Source organism: Pleurodeles waltl, chromosome 4_1 (genome assembly GCF_031143425.1).
Source record: "Pleurodeles waltl isolate 20211129_DDA chromosome 4_1, aPleWal1.hap1.20221129, whole genome shotgun sequence".
In the NCBI taxonomy this organism is placed as follows: Eukaryota; Metazoa; Chordata; class Amphibia; order Caudata; family Salamandridae; genus Pleurodeles; species Pleurodeles waltl.
The window spans coordinates 978,541,622-978,560,158 of record NC_090442.1 but is presented as its reverse complement, the minus strand read 5'-3'; the positions used below and the strand labels follow the sequence as shown (position 1 = coordinate 978,560,158).

Genomic DNA, 18,537 nt, shown 5'->3' with positions numbered 1-18,537 from the left:
AGGGTTAAGAATACCTTTCAGGGCCCTTGATTGGACAGACCAGTGCCCATGTACTTCATGGGTCTGCACTCCTGGCGTAGAAATTCGGCGTAGAAATTCGGAAAAAAGTAACTGACATCAGAGCTCCGAGGTGGCGCCTATATAGGTGACCGCAACATATCTGGCATGGACAACGCCGACGACGCCACTCAGAGCTGATCAACGCCACCTAAAGAGCACTAAGGGGCCTTCCGAATCCAGTCTGATGCCTGGGAAATTGAAAGGTAAGGAATCTGAACCTAGACATTGGGCCTCATTACGAGGCTGGGGGTCACAAGACCACCAGCCTCGCTGTGGGCAGTCGGACCACCGTGGCTGTGTTGGTCCAGCCACCACATTATGAGTTTGGCAGGCAGACCCACAAACAGACCGCCATCTCTGCCAGGATCACAAGTTCCCAACAAGATCCCAGGGGGCTGACGGCAGTCCTGGTTGTAATCAGCCAGGGCGGTGGTGAACTCAGCACCGCCCTGCTGTTTACAACCTTTGGGAATTTGCTATGAAAAGGCTGGTAGAGAACAAGTGCAGGGGGCCACAGGGCTCTGCCCAGCACCATCAAAATGCACTCTATCTGCTTTGCAGGCAGTGAGAATTCAGAGGGTGCTGGACAGCTCCTTCTGTGCTACAAGATAGCTCTCGGCTCCTTTAAGGGAGTCAAGTGCTATCTCGTAGCACTGTTCCCACTGGTCAAACAGGCAGAAATGCTCTTTTTCAAGGTTTCCGCTGGTCAACCAGGTCAGACCCGCAGAAAACTAGTGACTGTTGTGTTTTTAGGTCATTTAGTTTTGTTCCTTTTTTATATTTGTCCTATATCAGATTGTTGAAGAATCCTTTTTGAATATTTGTTTACTTTTTGTTCCATGTTTTCTTGAATGTTACATGGTAAGCACACTGAAACCAAATTTGGGTAGGAGCTGCACTATATTAAAATCCTCAAATAACGAAAATAAATAATCATGGCTAGAACTTCACCCACTTGTAGGAATTGTGACGACTTGCTAGTCTGTCTCGTCTGACCAAAGATTTAATTACACTGTTCACTCAGTGCAACCTTGGCATCCAATCCAAATTTATGCAACGTTAGAAATGGAGAAGCAGCCCCTTCAAACAGGATCAGACTTTTAAAATAGAAAAACGATACTGGTGACCAGGGCCGATAAATTATTTAGCAAGCTTGGACACATTCATGCATCGGCACATGCATGCACACATGGGAACATACACACACTCTCTGACTTATTTAGAAGTGAGGTCAGTAAGTAAAAGCATCTGTTTGCACGACCCTTGCACTGGAGATTAAATAGTAGTGTTTTTGTTCCGGAGCAGTCAGTGCTTGGAATTATATATTGGCATAACAAAAAAAGTGATGCAGTTGGAATATCCATTTGCTCTTTCAATTCATAAAGGCTATAACATCTATGCTTTTGCTTTTCTAGCCATGATAGAATTAGACGGAGATGAAGTTCGAGTATCCTCAAGAGGAAGAATAGCAGAAAGAGATATTGTACAGGTAAACGTGTTCAAATTGGTTTGACTGTAGAGGCACGTTAATTATTGTATTTGTGTAATGTGAAGAGGGTGCATTTATATGTTAGGTTTTATTTGTATTGGTGCTGCGTTATATGCTATTCAGTGCTCCTTTTCGCTCTCCATCTACTTCAGCCAAAGCTCAGAATCTCTTTGTAACCAGTTATCTCACCAGAATCTTAACCTCACGACCCACATATCTATATCAATATATGTTTTCTCCTTCATGCTGATCACCATATCTGTCAGATAGGTTATTTCAAATATGTTTACACCAGCGGCCGTTGCTCCGCTAAGGCGGAGGAGCGTCATCTGACTGCTTTGTTCAGTGAAGAAAAATAAAATGATAATGCAACATTATTATAATTTTAATTTTTCTCCAGAAGCCAGGTTAGGGTAGGGTGGGGCTAGGCTAGAGGAGGAGTGGTGAGTGCACCATAAGTGTGCATGACCGTTTTACCCACCGTAGGACGCCGGCCTAATGGTCATGCGTAGTTAGCATTTCTCTACCCAACTGTATTACACAGCCGGGAGGAGAAAGTGCACAGGGTCCTACTCCCGGTCTGGACACCGAAGCAGGCCACTCAGACCAATCACGACACTGCTGTCATGCTAGTGATAGCAGCGTCGAGATTAGAGGGAAGTCTGGAAGTCTATGTGCTTTTTAAAAAGGTTTTTTTTTTTTTTGTAACCTCCCCCCACTCCAGTTGAGAAGTAGCTGCCACTGCTCTACACGTAAAAAAATATTTTCACAAATTGTTCTCACTTCTACAGTACTGGCCCAAGTCCTCACCCTCCTCTTTTCCTCTATATCTTCAAATGCAGGCCCTTGCAAAAGTTCTCTTCTCTCTTAACTCTTGTCCTAAGCAGCAGCACTGCTCATGTCAAATATACATCTAACAAAATATCAACAACTCCTATCTCCTCTCTACCTTTCCAAAGCCTTCAGTTTAATTATTAGCTACTCCGCTCCAAGACAAGGTATATTTAATTTCCACTGGTAAATGAATCTCATAATCGCTTGCAAACTTCAACTCTGTACATGGCTACACTGGGTTTTGTGATAAAATAATCTATAGAGTAACAAGATGCAGGTTATGCCTCTGGTTAGGATGGTACAGAAAAGTGTTTTCCCAAGGCTGATAGGGGCTGTCCCAGGGAAGTGTATTTAGATTTAACTTTTTAGGAAATATTTGTAGCTTGCTGATTGAATATGTCCATGGCTTCAACTTTTTTGAGATGATCAGTGAACAGTATTTCCATAAAACAATACTGTTTGATGATAGCAAAGGAGTTTGCAAGGAGCACATTCAGCAGGGAGGTGGTAGTGGCAGAAAAATGTATTTAGATTTCAAGTGGTTAACTAACCTGATGTTAAGGAAACTTACAAGCGGGGAAGATACAGTGAAATGTGCACATTCAAATGTCATTGCTAGACTGCATTTGCAAATCAAGTCTAATCAGCATTAGAAACAAGGAAACATGAGGGATGTACCTAATGTGAGGATCAACAAAAAAGAGTGAAGAATGGACTATAAATTCAGCACATCTAACAAACCATGGAAAGGAAATGGTTGCTGTAAGAAGCTGGCCTGGTGTGTGGTGGACACCAATGGTGTTGGCACCTTTATACCAGTTACAGTGAACCTCTATTAGTGATGGAAGACAGTGTCTAGGAAGTCATGGCTCTCTAGAAGTAGCTGTGGATGAGCAGCCAAACGTATCTAGGAGGAGTGTAAAGCACTTGTAATACCACAGCAGTCACACAGCAACTTATTACACCTGAAAGGAACCACACATTGTTACAGTAAAATAAAGGTACTTTGTTACAGTAGCACTGAACTAGATTACTTATAGGCAGGCCCCCAAGTGGTGATAAGTACACACACTATATATACACACACACACCGTAATAATTAGGTGTTAGCATTGGAAGCAACAAGCATTAGCAAGATACTTTAGACAATTGCTAGGGCCCTAGTGGAGGGCCAAACCATATACCAAAATAGTGGAATGTAACGTGAAGTCCCCCACCCAAGGATATGGAGTAATTAGAGGGGAGCTGGGAGAATACGGGACTCTAAGAAGTGAGTACCTAAGTGACCCCCTTGGACCAGGAGAGCAGAGGTAAGTACCTGGTCTTCCCAAGGACTAACAAGAGGACTGAGAAAAGGAACTTTGAAGGAACAGGACCAGACCAAAGGAACCCAAAGATGGATTCTGGAAGGAGAAGATCTGCAACAAAAGGGGACAGAGTCCAGTCCACGATGGAGTGTCCAGCCGGGGCAGGAGCCACCACCCACTCTCCTGTGGATGAAGATTTGGGTCGACGGGGGAGGAAGAAGATCAGCTGTGGAGTCTAAGGACCTGCAGAGAAGTCATTGGAACCATGCAGGTGATGCTCCACACTGGGTTGCAGTCGGTCAGTGGTAGGTAGGACCACCAACAAGTCTTGGCAAATGCAAGCTGGAGCACAAGAAGAGTTGCAAGGCAGAAGAGAACCAGCAAGGTCCAGGGGACTCGACTCTTGGAGGGGAGTCCGGAATGACCCTCAGCAGTCAGAAGAGCCAGCAAAAGCAGTTGCAGCCCACATAGGCAACCCACTGGCAACAGGCACTGTAAGTTGCAGTGATGTCCAATCAGTACACCTGGAGAGGAGTCCCATGTCACTGGAGCAGCAGAGAGGAGACTATCCTTGGAAGGATGAAGAGCTGGAGGCCGGGGCCACTTGGAGCCTGAAGATCCCGTGGAGCAGAGGTCAACAAGCCTTGATTGCTGCAAGAGTTGCGGTGCACAGGGGTACTGTTCTGCATGGAGAGGCAAGGGATCACTGTCTTCCCAAATGGGCAGAGAAGACCACTCACACACAGGAACCAACACCCTGCCCTTTGGGCTGGAAGGGCCTACCATAGGGGTGTCTTACAGTGACCTGGTGTAGTGAGCTGTGGTGAAAGGGTGCATGCACCTTTTCACGCAGGCTGCAATGGCAGACCTGAAGACACACTTTTTATGGGCTCCCATAGGTGGCATAATACATGCTGCAGCCCATGGGGGACCCCCGGTGTCCCAGTGGCCTGGGTACCTCAGTACCATATACTAGGCACCAGTATGCCAATTGTGGAGTGCACAAAGGTCCAAGTTAACCAAATTTGGAGGGAGAGAGCACAATTACTGGGGTCCTGGTTAGCATGATCGCACTGAAAACAGTCTAAGCCCACTGATAGCAGGCAAAACATGAGGGTAACTTTTTTACATATTTCACAAAGATCAATTTTCAATGGAAGTTCAAAACACAGAGCAGACATTGTCAGTGTTTTTTTTTTTTTTTTTTACAAATTAAGTGCCAGGGCCCTCGGGAGAGGGCGGGGGTTTAATATTTTTTTATGTATATTTAGTTATTAAGCAAGTGTTGTTGTGCTCATCTCTAAATTTGACAATCAGCGCCACTGTGTGACTGTCATAAATGCCAAGATTGACTATTAGATGCCGGTGCCAGTCTCCGGAAACTACTGGCTCAAATCAAGCACTGCATTTAGTATGAGAGAGACATCATGGAAGAGATTTGACGGAAAAGAAAACTGTCTGGAATTGACTGTTATCTCAGAAAAACACATTTACCTTCTAGTAAAATGCATTTTATTGGCAGCAATAATCATTCAAAATTACGAGGTTGTGACATAATCTCAAAGAAGCATCAGGAAGACGACTACTTTTCCAAAGTGAGCTTCATCGTGTCAAACTCTTCAGACACTCAATTAAAAATTGCCAAAGTTAAAGCACCACAATGGAGAAACGTGCGCTTTGTAAAATTTGTATTCAATATATATTCGTATGAATAATACAAATGTGATAAATAAGATGAATGTGTCAAAATAAATATTAATTGTGTTTTGTAGACCTAAATTCTTCAAAAGTGCTGGGAAAATCTCAAAATGACTGACGCAACAATGAGATGCATCTGCATCATGAAAATACAAAAAGAAACACTGGCGTACATTGTAAATTGCCTTGCATAGCAAAGCAAGCCTTACCCACCCTTCAATTACAGAGTTGCAACTCTTGCCATTGCGAACTTTAAGGCAGTTGAAATTGATGTCTGCCATTCCTCTGGGATCTACTGGAATGCATCCGTTTACTCTGGCCTAGAGATGCCACCTTTTTTTGCTGGCCTCCATAGAAAGACACTGGCGAGGCCAGTAAAAACCGGCTGATGTGGCAACCCTACAGTCCGGCCTCCAAACCCCTCCCTCTTTCTGAGCCTTTCTTGGCTGCGTTAAGGGCAGCATGAGAGCTTGTGATGCAGTCTGGCACATCTTTTCAAATGCCACGCCGGTTTAAATTCTCCTGTGTTTTATTGCACTTACTATTAGTCTTCGTTTCCTGAGCTTCTTTAGGCTCAAACATCCACACCAACATAAGGACCAAGGCATAGGCATAGACAAAGGAATAGCCATACACTACCATCGGAGATTTTACCCACCGGGTCACTCGATCCTCTTTGTGCGAACAGCTTGGCTTATCTCTGTCTTTGAACCTCGCTTTCAAGTCTTTTTCCATTGATACTTGCCTATAGCACAGCTAGTTAAAAGTACCCTTCAAGAGGCTCTTTTTTTGTGACGCCAAGTTTGAATGCAGGACTGGACCTCCATTTTCCTGAGCTGGCATTTCCCCACTGAGCTGGAGGCTAGTGGGCTGCTCTAAAGTCAAGCTAGGCTGTGGTTGTTTACGACCCTTTTTCCCTTTGCCATCCAGGATGTTTGCCTCGCCTTAATGTGTTCTTTCTTTCTATTCTCTCATCTGTCTACATAGGCTAAACGACAATGGTACTAACACATCCAAGAGTGGTCTTAATGCACCATGACCCTGCCCATACAGGTTTAACAACACATGTAACACTGTTAGCCGATTGAGCTATCTGTAGTTGATTTCATTCATCGCTAAAGGTTTACAAACCCTTTCTTAGAACAGGATATTTTACATTCTGCGAGTTTGAGAAGGTAGAGTTTATCTTTGGCGCTTTAAGAACAATTCAGTAGATATTCTTTGGAAAGAGAGTGAAATTCAATTCAATGTGAATCATAGCTGAACTCTTGCTTCTCGATCTTTGCTTTAAGGTTTAGGATGGTGTAGTACTTTCTTTTCTGGTCACTTGGAGCAGGTGTTTATGGGTGTTTATGCCTTGCTGGTCTATGGTTTCAGATTCCATTCATTACTGCTCTCTAGAATCTTCGGAATGGGATGAGCTTGTTATTTTCTTCAGTACGTATGAATAAAAAACTCTTTCCACAGTGAAAATAGAGGTGGTATGTTTAGCCTCACATCCTTAAATCGTCTTGCGAAGTAAGGAACTACTATCTTCGTGCTGCATGGTGGAGCTATGGAGCTCCTTTGCTGCAATAAACCTAAAGGTTAGATCTTCTCTGCAAGGCTGCATCCTTAAGAACACATCTTCCTCTCGTTTATACCTCTTTTAGAATAGGTTAAATAAAAACGGTTTGCTTTATAATGTTGTTTCTTGCGCTTTAAATACCGTTTTCATGGTCTCAGAGTCAGCTTCAGTTATCTGTCTCCACCAGAACTGCGTACACTGCTACTAAGAGTAAACTTTGTGTCAGTCCCTTGCTCATGATTGAATCGCTTTATTATGTATCATAGTTTGCTTCTATTTATCCGATGAATGTCCTCCCTATACTTGTGTGTTTCCCGCCTCTAGAGCATTTCTTGTTTGCACTCACTTGATTCCACTGCAGACGTGGAACAATTTTCCTGTCTTCCTACTTTCATTGGCCATTTATCACTCCCTGGGAGTGAGTGCATGTCTTTCTCCATTTTTAGGCTCTGGATGAACATAGAACACATTCATGCTCTTTTCATCACTTTCCCCACCCAGTCTGTCTTCTCACCCTCTCTCGCTCTCTGCTGTGGCTCGGTGTTGCACTCTTTCTGGTCTCCTTCCCTTCTCCTTCCACACTCCTGTTTTTTTTTCTTTTTTTTTTACCCCATCCCTAGCCTGCCCCCTGCTGCCACACTTCTCTCTCTCCTTGCTTGCTGCCGTTAATGGCGTTGCCAGTGCTGGATGCTTCTACAATGTGCTGACATTACCAAATCAATTAGCATTTACAATCCATCTTAGAAGTGTATTTCTTAAAATTTCAATATAGCCATCACTTTCCATGATGCAATGTGATACAGCATTGCGCCAAACTTGAAAATATGTAAACATTACTTTCTATGCTTTGAAGATGACTGCCACGCTGTGTGGTACAACTTGACGAATCACGGTGTGGAAGCCATCTTGATGCATGAAAATGTTTTCCACAGTCAAGATGGCTGCCATGTTGCATCACAGCATATTGTATCTTGAAAGTCTAAAACATACACTTTCAAGATGGAGTGTTGTTGCTGTTGGCTTTATAATGCAGGTGCATTTTAAAAACATTCAGCATTAGCAGCACAGTCAAAGTGAGGCTCATTGGTTTTGTCAATGCTTGTTAACTTTACTATGGACCTATAATATGTATATGTTTTTGTTAAAAGGAAAACAAAAGTTTTCATTTCTTTTGAAAACGTACTGAGAAGTCTAGCACCTACCTGTGGAATGTTGCACTTGGATGGAGATATTCATTTTTATGAGATGAATGAAGACACCCATGATTGAAACGTCTGTTAAAGATAATTAACTTTAATTCCTGTTATGTTTTCATAGTCTATTAGCCTACTCGTAGCAATTGGTCTGGTCATTTTTTTTGTATGATTTGTTTTGTAGAGTATTTTTGATTTTATAGTACGTAGCAGATTAATGTAATTTTGCAACTACTAGTTTTCAAAAATGGGATTTGGACAACAAATCGTCTAAGATTCACAAGTTAGAAATTGTTTCACGACTTTTTGCAATCACTTTGTTTTGTCCGGTCTTACACTATGATAACATTTTATTAAACCTATTTATAAGTGTCTCATTTATGAGATTTACAATCAATCAGAGACCTCATTCACATACAGGTGGATTATTTTCTTCCCCTTGTAGCTTAACCTCTTAAGTGCGGGCGTCGGCCACTGGCCGACGCCCACACACCCTCCCTGGTGCGGGTCACGACCAGTGGCCGACACCAGGAAGGGCATTAATAAATCCTCGGGTGCGTCGCACCCGAGGATTTATTTTTTATTTTTTTTTCCCCCAGGGAGACACGGAAGCTACCGTGTCTCCCCCCGCCCCCCACCCGCCCCGCGGCGCGCTGACGTTGCAAAGGTGTTTTCCCCATGAAAGCAGGAAGCAGCCTTGCGGCCGCTTCCTGCTTTCATGGGGAAAACGGCCTTTTTCACGTTTTTCTCGTAAGAAAGGGGAGACACTCCCCTTTCTTACGAGGCCTTCCTGAAAGTGTTTCCTGGCCCCCGGTCGCAGCTGTGCTGCGATCGGGGGCCAGGAAACACTTTCAGTTTTCCTGGCTCCCCCGATCGCAGCACAGCTGCGATCGGGGGGGTCAGGAAACATTTTGAAAAGGCCTCGTAAGAAAGGGGAGACTCTCCCCTTTCTTACGAGGCCTTCTGAAACTGTTTCTGGCCCCCGATCGCAGCTGTGCTGCGATCGGGGGCCAGAAACAGTTTCAGAAGGCCTCGTAAGAAAGGGGAGAGTCTCCCCTTTCTTATGAGGCCTTCTGAAACGGTTTCCTGGCCCCCGATCGCAGCACAGCTGCGATCGGGGGCCAGGAAACCCCACTAGACACCAGGGATTTCACTTTTGGGGGGCGGCCCCCCCAGAAAACGGGCCACCCCCGCCATAATTTTCTTTAAAAAAAAAAAAGGTAGGTGCCCCCTGGGTGGGGGGGGGGGGGGGGCGCGATCGTGGGCAGGGTGACCCCCTGTGGGGGCAATTTTTTTTTTAGATGTTGTAGGGTTTCCCTGGGGGCCATTTTGGCCCCCAAGGAAACCATACAACAACTAAAAAAAAATATATGTATATATCTATATATATATATCTATGTAGATAGATATATCTAGGTACATGGATATATCTATAGATATATCTATGTAGATATATATTTATATATATATATATATATATATAGGTAGATCTGTATCAAAGAGATTTATAAAGCGCGCTACTCACCTGTGAGGGTCTCAAGGCGCTGGGGGGGTGACGGGGGGGAGGGAAAGGGGCTAGGAGATTCACTGTTCAAAAAGCCAGGTTTTGAGGCCCTTCCTGAAAAGAAGTAGGTTTTGGGTCTTGCGAATGTGGGTTGTGAGTGCGTTCCATGTTTTGGGTGCAATGTAGGAGAAGGATCTGCCCCCGGTGGTGGTGTGTTTGATGCGGGGGTCAGAGGCAAGAGAGAGGTCAGCTGAACGGACGTTTCGTGTGGGGGTGTGGAAGGTGACTCTCGTTGAGGTAGGCAGGGCCTGTGTTGTGGAGTGATTTGTGTGTGAGGATGAGGATCTTGAAGGTGATCCTTTTGTCAATGGGGAGCCAGTGGAGGGATTTGAGGTGGGGAGAGATGTGTTCGTGTCGGTGGAGGTCGAGGATGAGTCGTGCTGCTGAGTTCTGGATGCGTGTAGTTTGCACTTGAGTTTTAGAGTGGTGCCGGCGTAGAGGGCGTTTCTGTAATCAAGCCTGCTGCTGATGAGTGCGTGAGTGACAGTTTTTCTGGTCTCTGTGGGGATCCATTTGAATGTTTTTCAGTATACGGAGTTTGTTGAAGCATGAGGAGGTAAGAGCGTTGATTTGTTGGGTCATAGAGAGGGAGGAGTCTAGGATGATGCTGAGGTTGCGTGCGTAGTTGGCGGGGGTGGGTGCAGGGCCTAGCGTGGTGGGCCACCATGGGGGGTCCCAGGTTTTTTTGGTGAGGGCCAAAGAGGATTATTTCAGTTTTGCTTGAGTTGAGTTTCAGGTGGTTGGCTGTCATATATACATCACTTTTGTCAATATGTGTGTGGTTTCCCTGGGGGGAAAAGGGTCCGACTTGTCTAGTGGCAGTTTTAGTGCCATAAAGAAGCGCAGAAGGTTTATATGCCTACTGCAAAGAGCACATCTGTATTTTATGTAAATAGCTGAGTACATTAGTAAAGTCTATGGAGAGATGAAGGGCACTTTTGCTGGGTGGTAATGAGGGAATCCGAGGAGGAGGGAGTGGGAGCACCAATAATGATTGTTGGACTGGGCGCAGGAGGTGCTAAAGACTGTGACGAATGGTATGTGACAAGGTGTTTTTTGAGTGTCTTGAAAGTACGTGCTGATTGAGGGAAGAAGCGCAGGTAAGGTGGCCTCTACTGTTGCACGTATCTCACACACACCATCGATTTTGTGACTGTCTACGTAGGCTAGTGTTTTAGAGCAACAGTTTAGCCAATAGCAGAGATGGCATCTTGATGGATGACTGCTGCCTGCACTTGGGTTATAGAGGACCGCTCTGACATAGGATCAGAGACTGAGACATCAGATACTGAGACAGCATCTGAGGGATAGGACAATGGCGCAGACTCTGGGAGTGATTTTTCAGTCAGAGGAGTCCCATTCGAAAACTCCTCTTCCAGTACATTATGAGGGAGGTGATGAGGACAGTCCTGCTGTCCCTTCGCAAGCTGTTCGTGCAACTGGGTAATAGTGGGTTAGGCCAACCCAGAGAGCAGGTGAATGCGGCGGCAAGCAGAGAGAGAGTGCTCTCTTGGGAGCTCACCAATTTAGTTCAGCCCCAAATTCCACCACCCAAATCATATTGTGGAGACATCAAAATTGTCTATGGCAAAACAAACTGGTTTTTTAAGGCAGGCACCTGTGTTTTTGGTCCTGGATTCGGCGGCCATATAGAGAAACACACTAAACCCAAACATTTCTGGAAACTAGACATTCGGGGGAGTCCACAGAGGTGTGACTTGTGTGGATTCCCCAAAGTTTTCTTACCCAGAATACCCTGCAAAGCTGAAATGTTGAAAAAAAACTCTATTTTTCTCGCATTTCTGTCACACAAACTACAGGAATATGCTGGGATCCACAACATTCCTACCACCCAGGGACTCCTCACCTGTCCTGATAAAAACACTACCCCACTTGAGTGCCTACACCTAGTGCCTGTGTCAGGAATGGATCACCCCAGGGTCAACAGCTGCCTCACGTAAGGACCAACATTGACCGTTGTGTGATCTATTCCTGTCGCAGGCACCAGGCCTAACCACACAAGTGAGGTATCATATTTATCGGGAGACTTGGGGGAACGCTGGGTGGAAGGAAATTTGTGGCTCCCCTCAGATTCCAGAACTTTCTGTCACCGAAATGTGTGGAAAACGTGGTATTTTAGCCACATTTTGAGGTTTGCAAAGGATTCTGGGTAACAGAACCTGGTCCGAGCCCCACAAGTCACCTCATCTTGGATTCCCCTGGGTTTCTAGTTTTCAAAAATGTGCTGGTTTGCTAGGTTTCCCCAGGTGCCGGCTGAGCTAGAGGCCAAAATCCACAGGTAGGCACTGTTTTCTCTGAAAAAATTTGATGTGTCCACGTTCTGTTTTGGGGCATTTCCTGTCCCGGGCGCTAGGCCTACCCACACAAGTGAGGTATCATTTTTATCGGGAGACTTGGGGGAACGCTGGGTGGAAGAAAATTTGTGGCTCCTCTCAGATTCCAGAACTTTCTGTCACCGAAATGTGAGGAAAACTTGTTTTTTTAGCCACTTTTTGAGGTTTGCAAAGGATTCTGGGTAACAGAACCTGGTCCGAGCCCCGCGAGTCACCCCTCCTTGGATTGCCCTAGGTCTCTAGTTTTCAGAAATGCACAGGTTTGGTAGGTTTCCCTAGGTGCCGGCTGAGCTAGAGGCCAAAATCTACAGGTAGGCACTTCTCAAAAAACACCTCTGTTTTCTTCCAAAAATGTTGATGTGTCCACGTTGCGCTTTGGGGCGTTTCCTGTCGCGGGCGCTAGGCCTACCCACACAAGTGAGGTATCATTTTTATCGGGAGACTTGGGGGAACGCCGGGTGGAAGGAAATCTGTGGCTCCTCTCAGATTCCAGAACTTTCTGTCACCGAAATGTGAGGAAAACTTGTTTTTTTAGCCACTTTTTGAGGTTTGCAAAGGATTCTGGGTAACAGAACCTGGTCCGAGCCCCGCGAGTCACCCCTCCTTGGATTGCCCTAGGTTTCTAGTTTTCAGAAATGCACAGGTTTGGTAGGTTTCCCTAGGTGCCGGCTGAGCTAGAGGCCAAAATCTACAGGTAGGCACTTCTCAAAAAACACCTCTGTTTTCTTCCAAAAATGTTGATGTGTCCACGTTGCGCTTTGGGGCGTTTCCTGTCGCGGGCGCTAGGCCTACCCACACAAGTGAGGTATCATTTTTATCGGGAGACTTGGGGGAACGCCGGGTGGAAGGAAATTTGTGGCTCCTCTCAGATTCCAGAACTTTCTGTCACCGAAATGTGAGGAAAACTTGTTTTTTTAGCCACTTTTTGAGGTTTGCAAAGGATTCTGGGTAACAGAACCTGGTCCGAGCCCCGCGAGTCACCCCTCCTTGGATTGCCCTAGGTCTCTAGTTTTCAGAAATGCACAGGTTTGGTAGGTTTCCCTAGGTGCCGGCTGAGCTAGAGGCCAAAATCTACAGGTAGGCACTTCTCAAAAAACACCTCTGTTTTCTTCCAAAAATTTTGATGTGTCCACGTTGCGCTTTGGGGCGTTTCCTGTCGCGGGCGCTAGGCCTACCCACACAAGTGAGGTATCATTTTTATCGGGAGACTTGGGGGAACGCCGGGTGTAAGGAAATTTGTGGCTCCTCTCAGATTCCAGAACTTTCTGTCACCGAAATGTGAGGAAAACTTGTTTTTTTAGCCACTTTTTGAGGTTTGCAAAGGATTCTGGGTAACAGAACCTGGTCCGAGCCCCGCAAGTCACCCCTCCTTGGATTCCCCTAGGTCTCTAGTTTTCAGAAATGCACAGGTTTGGTAGGTTTCCCTATGTGCCGGCTGAGCTAGAGGCCAAAATCTACAGGTAGGCACTTTGGAAAAAACAGCTGTGTTTTCTATAAAAAAAATAGGATGTGTCCATGTTGTGTTTTGGGGCATTTCCTGTCGCGGGCAATAGGCCTACCCACACAAGTGAGGTATCATTTTTATCGGGAGACTTGGGGGAACACAGAATAGCAAAACAAGTGTTATTGCCCCTTATCTTTCTCTACATTTTTTCCTTCCAAATATAAGAGAGTGTGTAAAAAAGACGTCTATTTGAGAAATGCCCTGCAATTCACATGCTAGTATGGGCACCTCGGAATTCAGCGATGTGCAAATAACCACTGCTCCTCAAAACCTTATCTTGATCCCATTTTGGAAATGCAAAGGTTTTCTTGATACCTCTTTTTCACTCTTCATATTTCAGCAAATGAATTGCTGTATACCCAGTATAGAATGAAAACCAACTGCAGGGTGCAGCTCATTTATTGGCTCTGGGTACCTAGGGTTCTTGATGAACCTACAAGCCCTTTATATCCCCGCAACCAGAAGAGTCCAGCAGACAAAACGGTATATTGCTTTCAGAAATCTGACATCGCAGGAAAAAGTTACAGAGTAAAACATAAAGAAAAATGGCTGTTGTTTTCAGCTCAATTTCAATATTTTTTTATTTCAGCTGTTATTTTCTGTAGGAAAACCTTGTAGGATCTACACAAATGACCCCTTGCTGAATTCAGAATTTTGTCTAGTTTTCAGAAATGTTTAGCATTCCGGGATCCAGCATTGGTTTCACACCCATTCCTGTCACTAACTGGAAGGAGGCTGAAAGCACCAAATATAGTAGAAATGGGGTATGTCTCAGTAAAATGCCAAATTTGTGTTGAAAAATGTGGTTTTCTGATTCAAGTCTGCCCGTTCCTGAAAGGTGGGAAGATAGTGATTTCAGCACCAGAAACCCTTTGTTGATGGCATTTTCAGGGAAAAAACCACAAGCCTTCTTCGGCAGCCCTTTTTTCCCATTTTTTTGGAAAAAACTAAATTTTCACTGTATTTTGGCTATTTTCTTGGTCTCCTCCAGGGGAAACCACCAACTCTGGGTACCATTAGAATCCCTAGGATGTTGGAAAAAAAGGACGCAAATTTGGCGTGGTTAGCTTATGTGGACAAAAAGTTATGAAGCCCTAAGCGCGAACTACCCCAAATAGCCAAAAAAGGGCTCAGCACTGGGGGGGGAAAGGCCCAGCAGCTAAGGCTTTAACTCCCAATGTTAAGGGTCCTCAGTGTACGTTTTACTGTAGAACTGTTTTACAAAAATTGATGAAGGGGTGAAACATATAATTGCATCACAATCACCTTCATATTGACATTAGTTTTTTACAACCTTTGCAAAATAGCTTCCAGTACTGGGAAAGAAGCAAGGAAATCAAGGTCACCTCAGATCATGTATTGTTTCAGATGGATGAAGTACGCTGGTAGGACAAGATGGAAATGATCATGTTAAAATCACTGTGCTGTCTGAACTGGACCACAGTGACCTTCTGCTACCAGACAATAATTGACTTCCAGCCTTGAGAACATCTTTTCACCATAAATCAGGGCTTGAACCTTCTCAGGAAATGGTCAGTTGGACTGGTATGAGGACTAGGGGAGGACAGCGGGCTGGATACCTCTCCAGATAGTGGCATGCTCTCACTTACTACTAAGGCTATGGAGGAGGGAGCTTCATATGCAAAAGTGGTGCGTAGGGCAGCTAAGATCTCAGACCTGGATTTACCTATGGTGTCTGTCAGAACTCCTGACTGAGGAGGTTCAGCCAGGGGTTTCCACATCAGAATAGATGTTACCCTTTAACAAAGCCCTCATTAATGTCCTGGGAACGTGGTCCAAACCCAGCACAGGGGCTGCTGTAAATAGGACAATCGTCCGCCACCATCGACTAGCTCCTAATGTTCCTAGTTTCCTTACCAAACACCCCACCTCGGAGAGCTTGGTTGTCCAGGCCTGCACTTCCCATGGTGCCTTCCCTTCCCCTCCCCCGGACAGGGTCTCAAAGAGGCTGGATCAACTTGGAAAGAAAGTGTTTTCTTCCTCCAGCCTTGCAATAAGGTATGCTCCCTTCACTCCTTTCCTTGTGTATTTTTCTTTTTCCAGTACTTGCCCTTCTTTCCATTTCCTTGTTCCAGTTCCTAGTTGGTTGTTTTCCTGCTGTCTTCCTTTTAGTTTCCTTGTATATTTGTTACTTGCTTTCTGCCAAGAGCGTCATTCTTTTCCCTTCTTTCCTGTTAAGCACTACTCCTTGCTAACTCCTTGTCTTTCATGGCTGTATCTGATGGAGACATCTAGCCACAGATTCCTTACTTTAGAATCTGCTCAGGTGCCAGCCTGGATCCAGAAACCTTTTTCCCCATAGTACATCAGCATGTTGGTAGAGTGAGTCACACAACTCTGTATCAATGGCATCCGGATGTGACATCACCGGAGTCCATATAACTCTCTTGCCAATTCCTTCTTTTCCATGCTTGACATGCGGATCCGGAGATGGTTGTTCTCCTGTTTTTTTGGCGTCCTTATATGATTTTGTAGTATTCAAAACAGTGTGCTTCTCAAGTCTCCTTCTTGGTCTGACATCCGTTCGCGGGGAGGTTCAAGGAGTCGCTGTCATTGATGCCGATCTCCATCGATGTCTAAAGGTAAGTCGCACAGGCAGTCAAGGCCTCGGCATTTTCAGACCTCACCACATTTAATCTCCCGTCATTCCTCAGCCGAGAAGACAGTGTCAGTGTCTACCCCACATTTTTCTCCCTTTCTGAGAGATGGGGCGAATCCAGGAGAGATGCGTGCATATTATTCTTCCCTGTACGTCATCTTTGGTCAGTCACCTCCCTCTGGACCACCTATTGAGTCCAAGGAGGTGAGGAGTGCCTTGACTGAGACCACACCAGTGGGTTCTCACTCGGCTTCAGTTATGCCTTCAGCCTCAGTTGATGCAACTACTGCGGCGCTGATGCACAGTCCTTCGGGGTTCCCACCTTCGGCTGATCTCTGATCAGCCAACTTTGCTGGTGGTTCTGATCGATGTCGACTCCCCGTCGACATCAAGACCTTGCCTTCTCGACATCTGTCGACATCAGGACGGTGCCAGTCATTCCTCCTCAGGAATCCACTCCTCTTGTTCCTATTGCAGGAGATGGTAGAGGCAATACTGGAGTCGCGCATCCTAGAGAGGACAGCTGGTTGTCTGGCTACTGCTAGTGGCTTAGATTCTTCTCCAGCCTCAGCCCTCTTTTCACCTCCTGGAATTGCTATGGAAACAAGTTCCCCCTTTGCTGATATGCTTAAGATATGCTTAAGAGGGGTGCTCCATTTACTCCACCAAAGCCAGACAGGAGTTGCACCAGTGCTCCCCAACAGTGAAGCACTACATGATGTCTTGTTAAGTGCTTGGGCTAAGCCTGATACAGGGGCTCTTGTTGGTCGGGATATATCCTACAGGCACCGTCCTACCCCTGGAGACTGACCTTGCTTAATCCAGGATCCATCTTATTGCAGTTTGGTGGCACAGGCTGCATTGGCTTGCCCTTATGATGAGTCCCAACCACACGTTCCACCTGATAGAAAGTCCAGGAGTCTAGATATCTGTGATAGATATATTTTTTCCTCTGCCAGTTCTGCGTTCTGTGAACATGTCCTGTGTTGTTGGACATTTTTGCCATTTCTTGTGGGACTCCTTAGCAAATATTTTACCTTCGCTTTCAGATGATATCAGGAGCAATATTACTACTTTCATTCACAATGGGTGAAATGCAGCTAAGTTGATCATTTGCTGCAGCATGGATCCACTGACTGTGGGTTGTGCTTCATCGCCGGGCCTGGTTGCGTACTTCAGGTTTTTCAGAGCCAATCCAAACTACTTTACTGGACATGCCATTTGATGGCACGCACGCTGATCCAACCTTGCATCGTTGTCAGAACAGTAGAGGTGGGGCCACGAGTTAACTTAATTTCTCTCATTACCCTTCGGGTTGTCTATTATTCTTGTGGTGACTTGTTCTTCAGTACTTCTGCACGTGCGTCTTGCTTCTGCTAGACCATGAGACTTTCAGTTATAATGTTGCATTTTCCTTGAAGCACCCGGTGGGTTTTTAGGTTTGCCAGGTGTTAGGTTCCTGGGCTTGTTATTACAGTAATGTAGACAACCTTTTGAGGCTTTTCAGGCTTAATATTCAAAACACCTTGCTTTTTCTTCATTACTTGTTGTAAAGTAATGACTTATGCTTCACGTCATTGTTGTCCTAGTGGAAGGTTACCCCTTTAAAGAACACCTGCAGTAAGTTGTTCTTGTATACTTCTCTCTGAAGACAAGCTCATGCTTAAGAGTTGTTACCTCTTTGGTATATATCACATTCCAGATAGAGTATTTACGTTCGTTAAATGTCTGCTATTCGCTTTCCGTTGGAAGGGTCTCAATTCCTCCCATTGCAAACAGTTAGTTTCTAACTTTTGAACTCTTACAACATTACTAGCATCCCTTTTTTGGGACCTCACGATTTTGCCAGCTGTTTTGGTGCTATGGAGTTTTCCATAGCATTTATAAGTTAATTGGGCATTCTTCTTTCTTTTCCTGACTTCGGTCAGTTCATGATTATGTCTGCATTGAGATGCAGCTCATCACTTTTGTTTGATCTATTATGTAGACTTATTGTTATTCAACTCTTGGGAGTTGTCTTACATTTTGCAAGCCAGACTTCCTTCCTTTGGAAGGATTTTACCCTTTCCAGGGATTCTTCTTTTTTGTGAAGTTTCATATCTGATTTGATGAAGTTTATTGTTGATTCCTCATATGGGTACAATTACTTTCATTTTAGATGGAGTTACGTGTGCCCTAATGGTTAGGGTCATCTGACCCTCATACTGACAGTGATGGTTCTACTCCAGGTGTGTCAGTAGTAGTTTCCCTTATTTAGTTTCTACTTATGTAGTTGAGTTCACACTTGGAAGCGTGCTGTCCCTGCATGTTTTCATCACACTCGGACAGATTCTTTCTTGAGGATCTT

At 45.1% G+C, this 18,537-nt stretch overlaps 1 protein-coding gene across 1 annotated transcript in view; it reads left to right on the top strand.

Moving 5' to 3' along the window:
* CPNE8 (copine 8) overlaps positions 1-18,537 on the top strand; it is a 934,223-nt gene that overhangs the window by 885,128 nt on the left and 30,558 nt on the right. Inside the window, exon 19 of the mRNA XM_069229743.1 lies at positions 1,476-1,549. Coding sequence (XP_069085844.1) covers positions 1,476-1,549 — 74 coding nt within the window. The remainder of the gene's footprint in view (positions 1-1,475; positions 1,550-18,537) is intronic.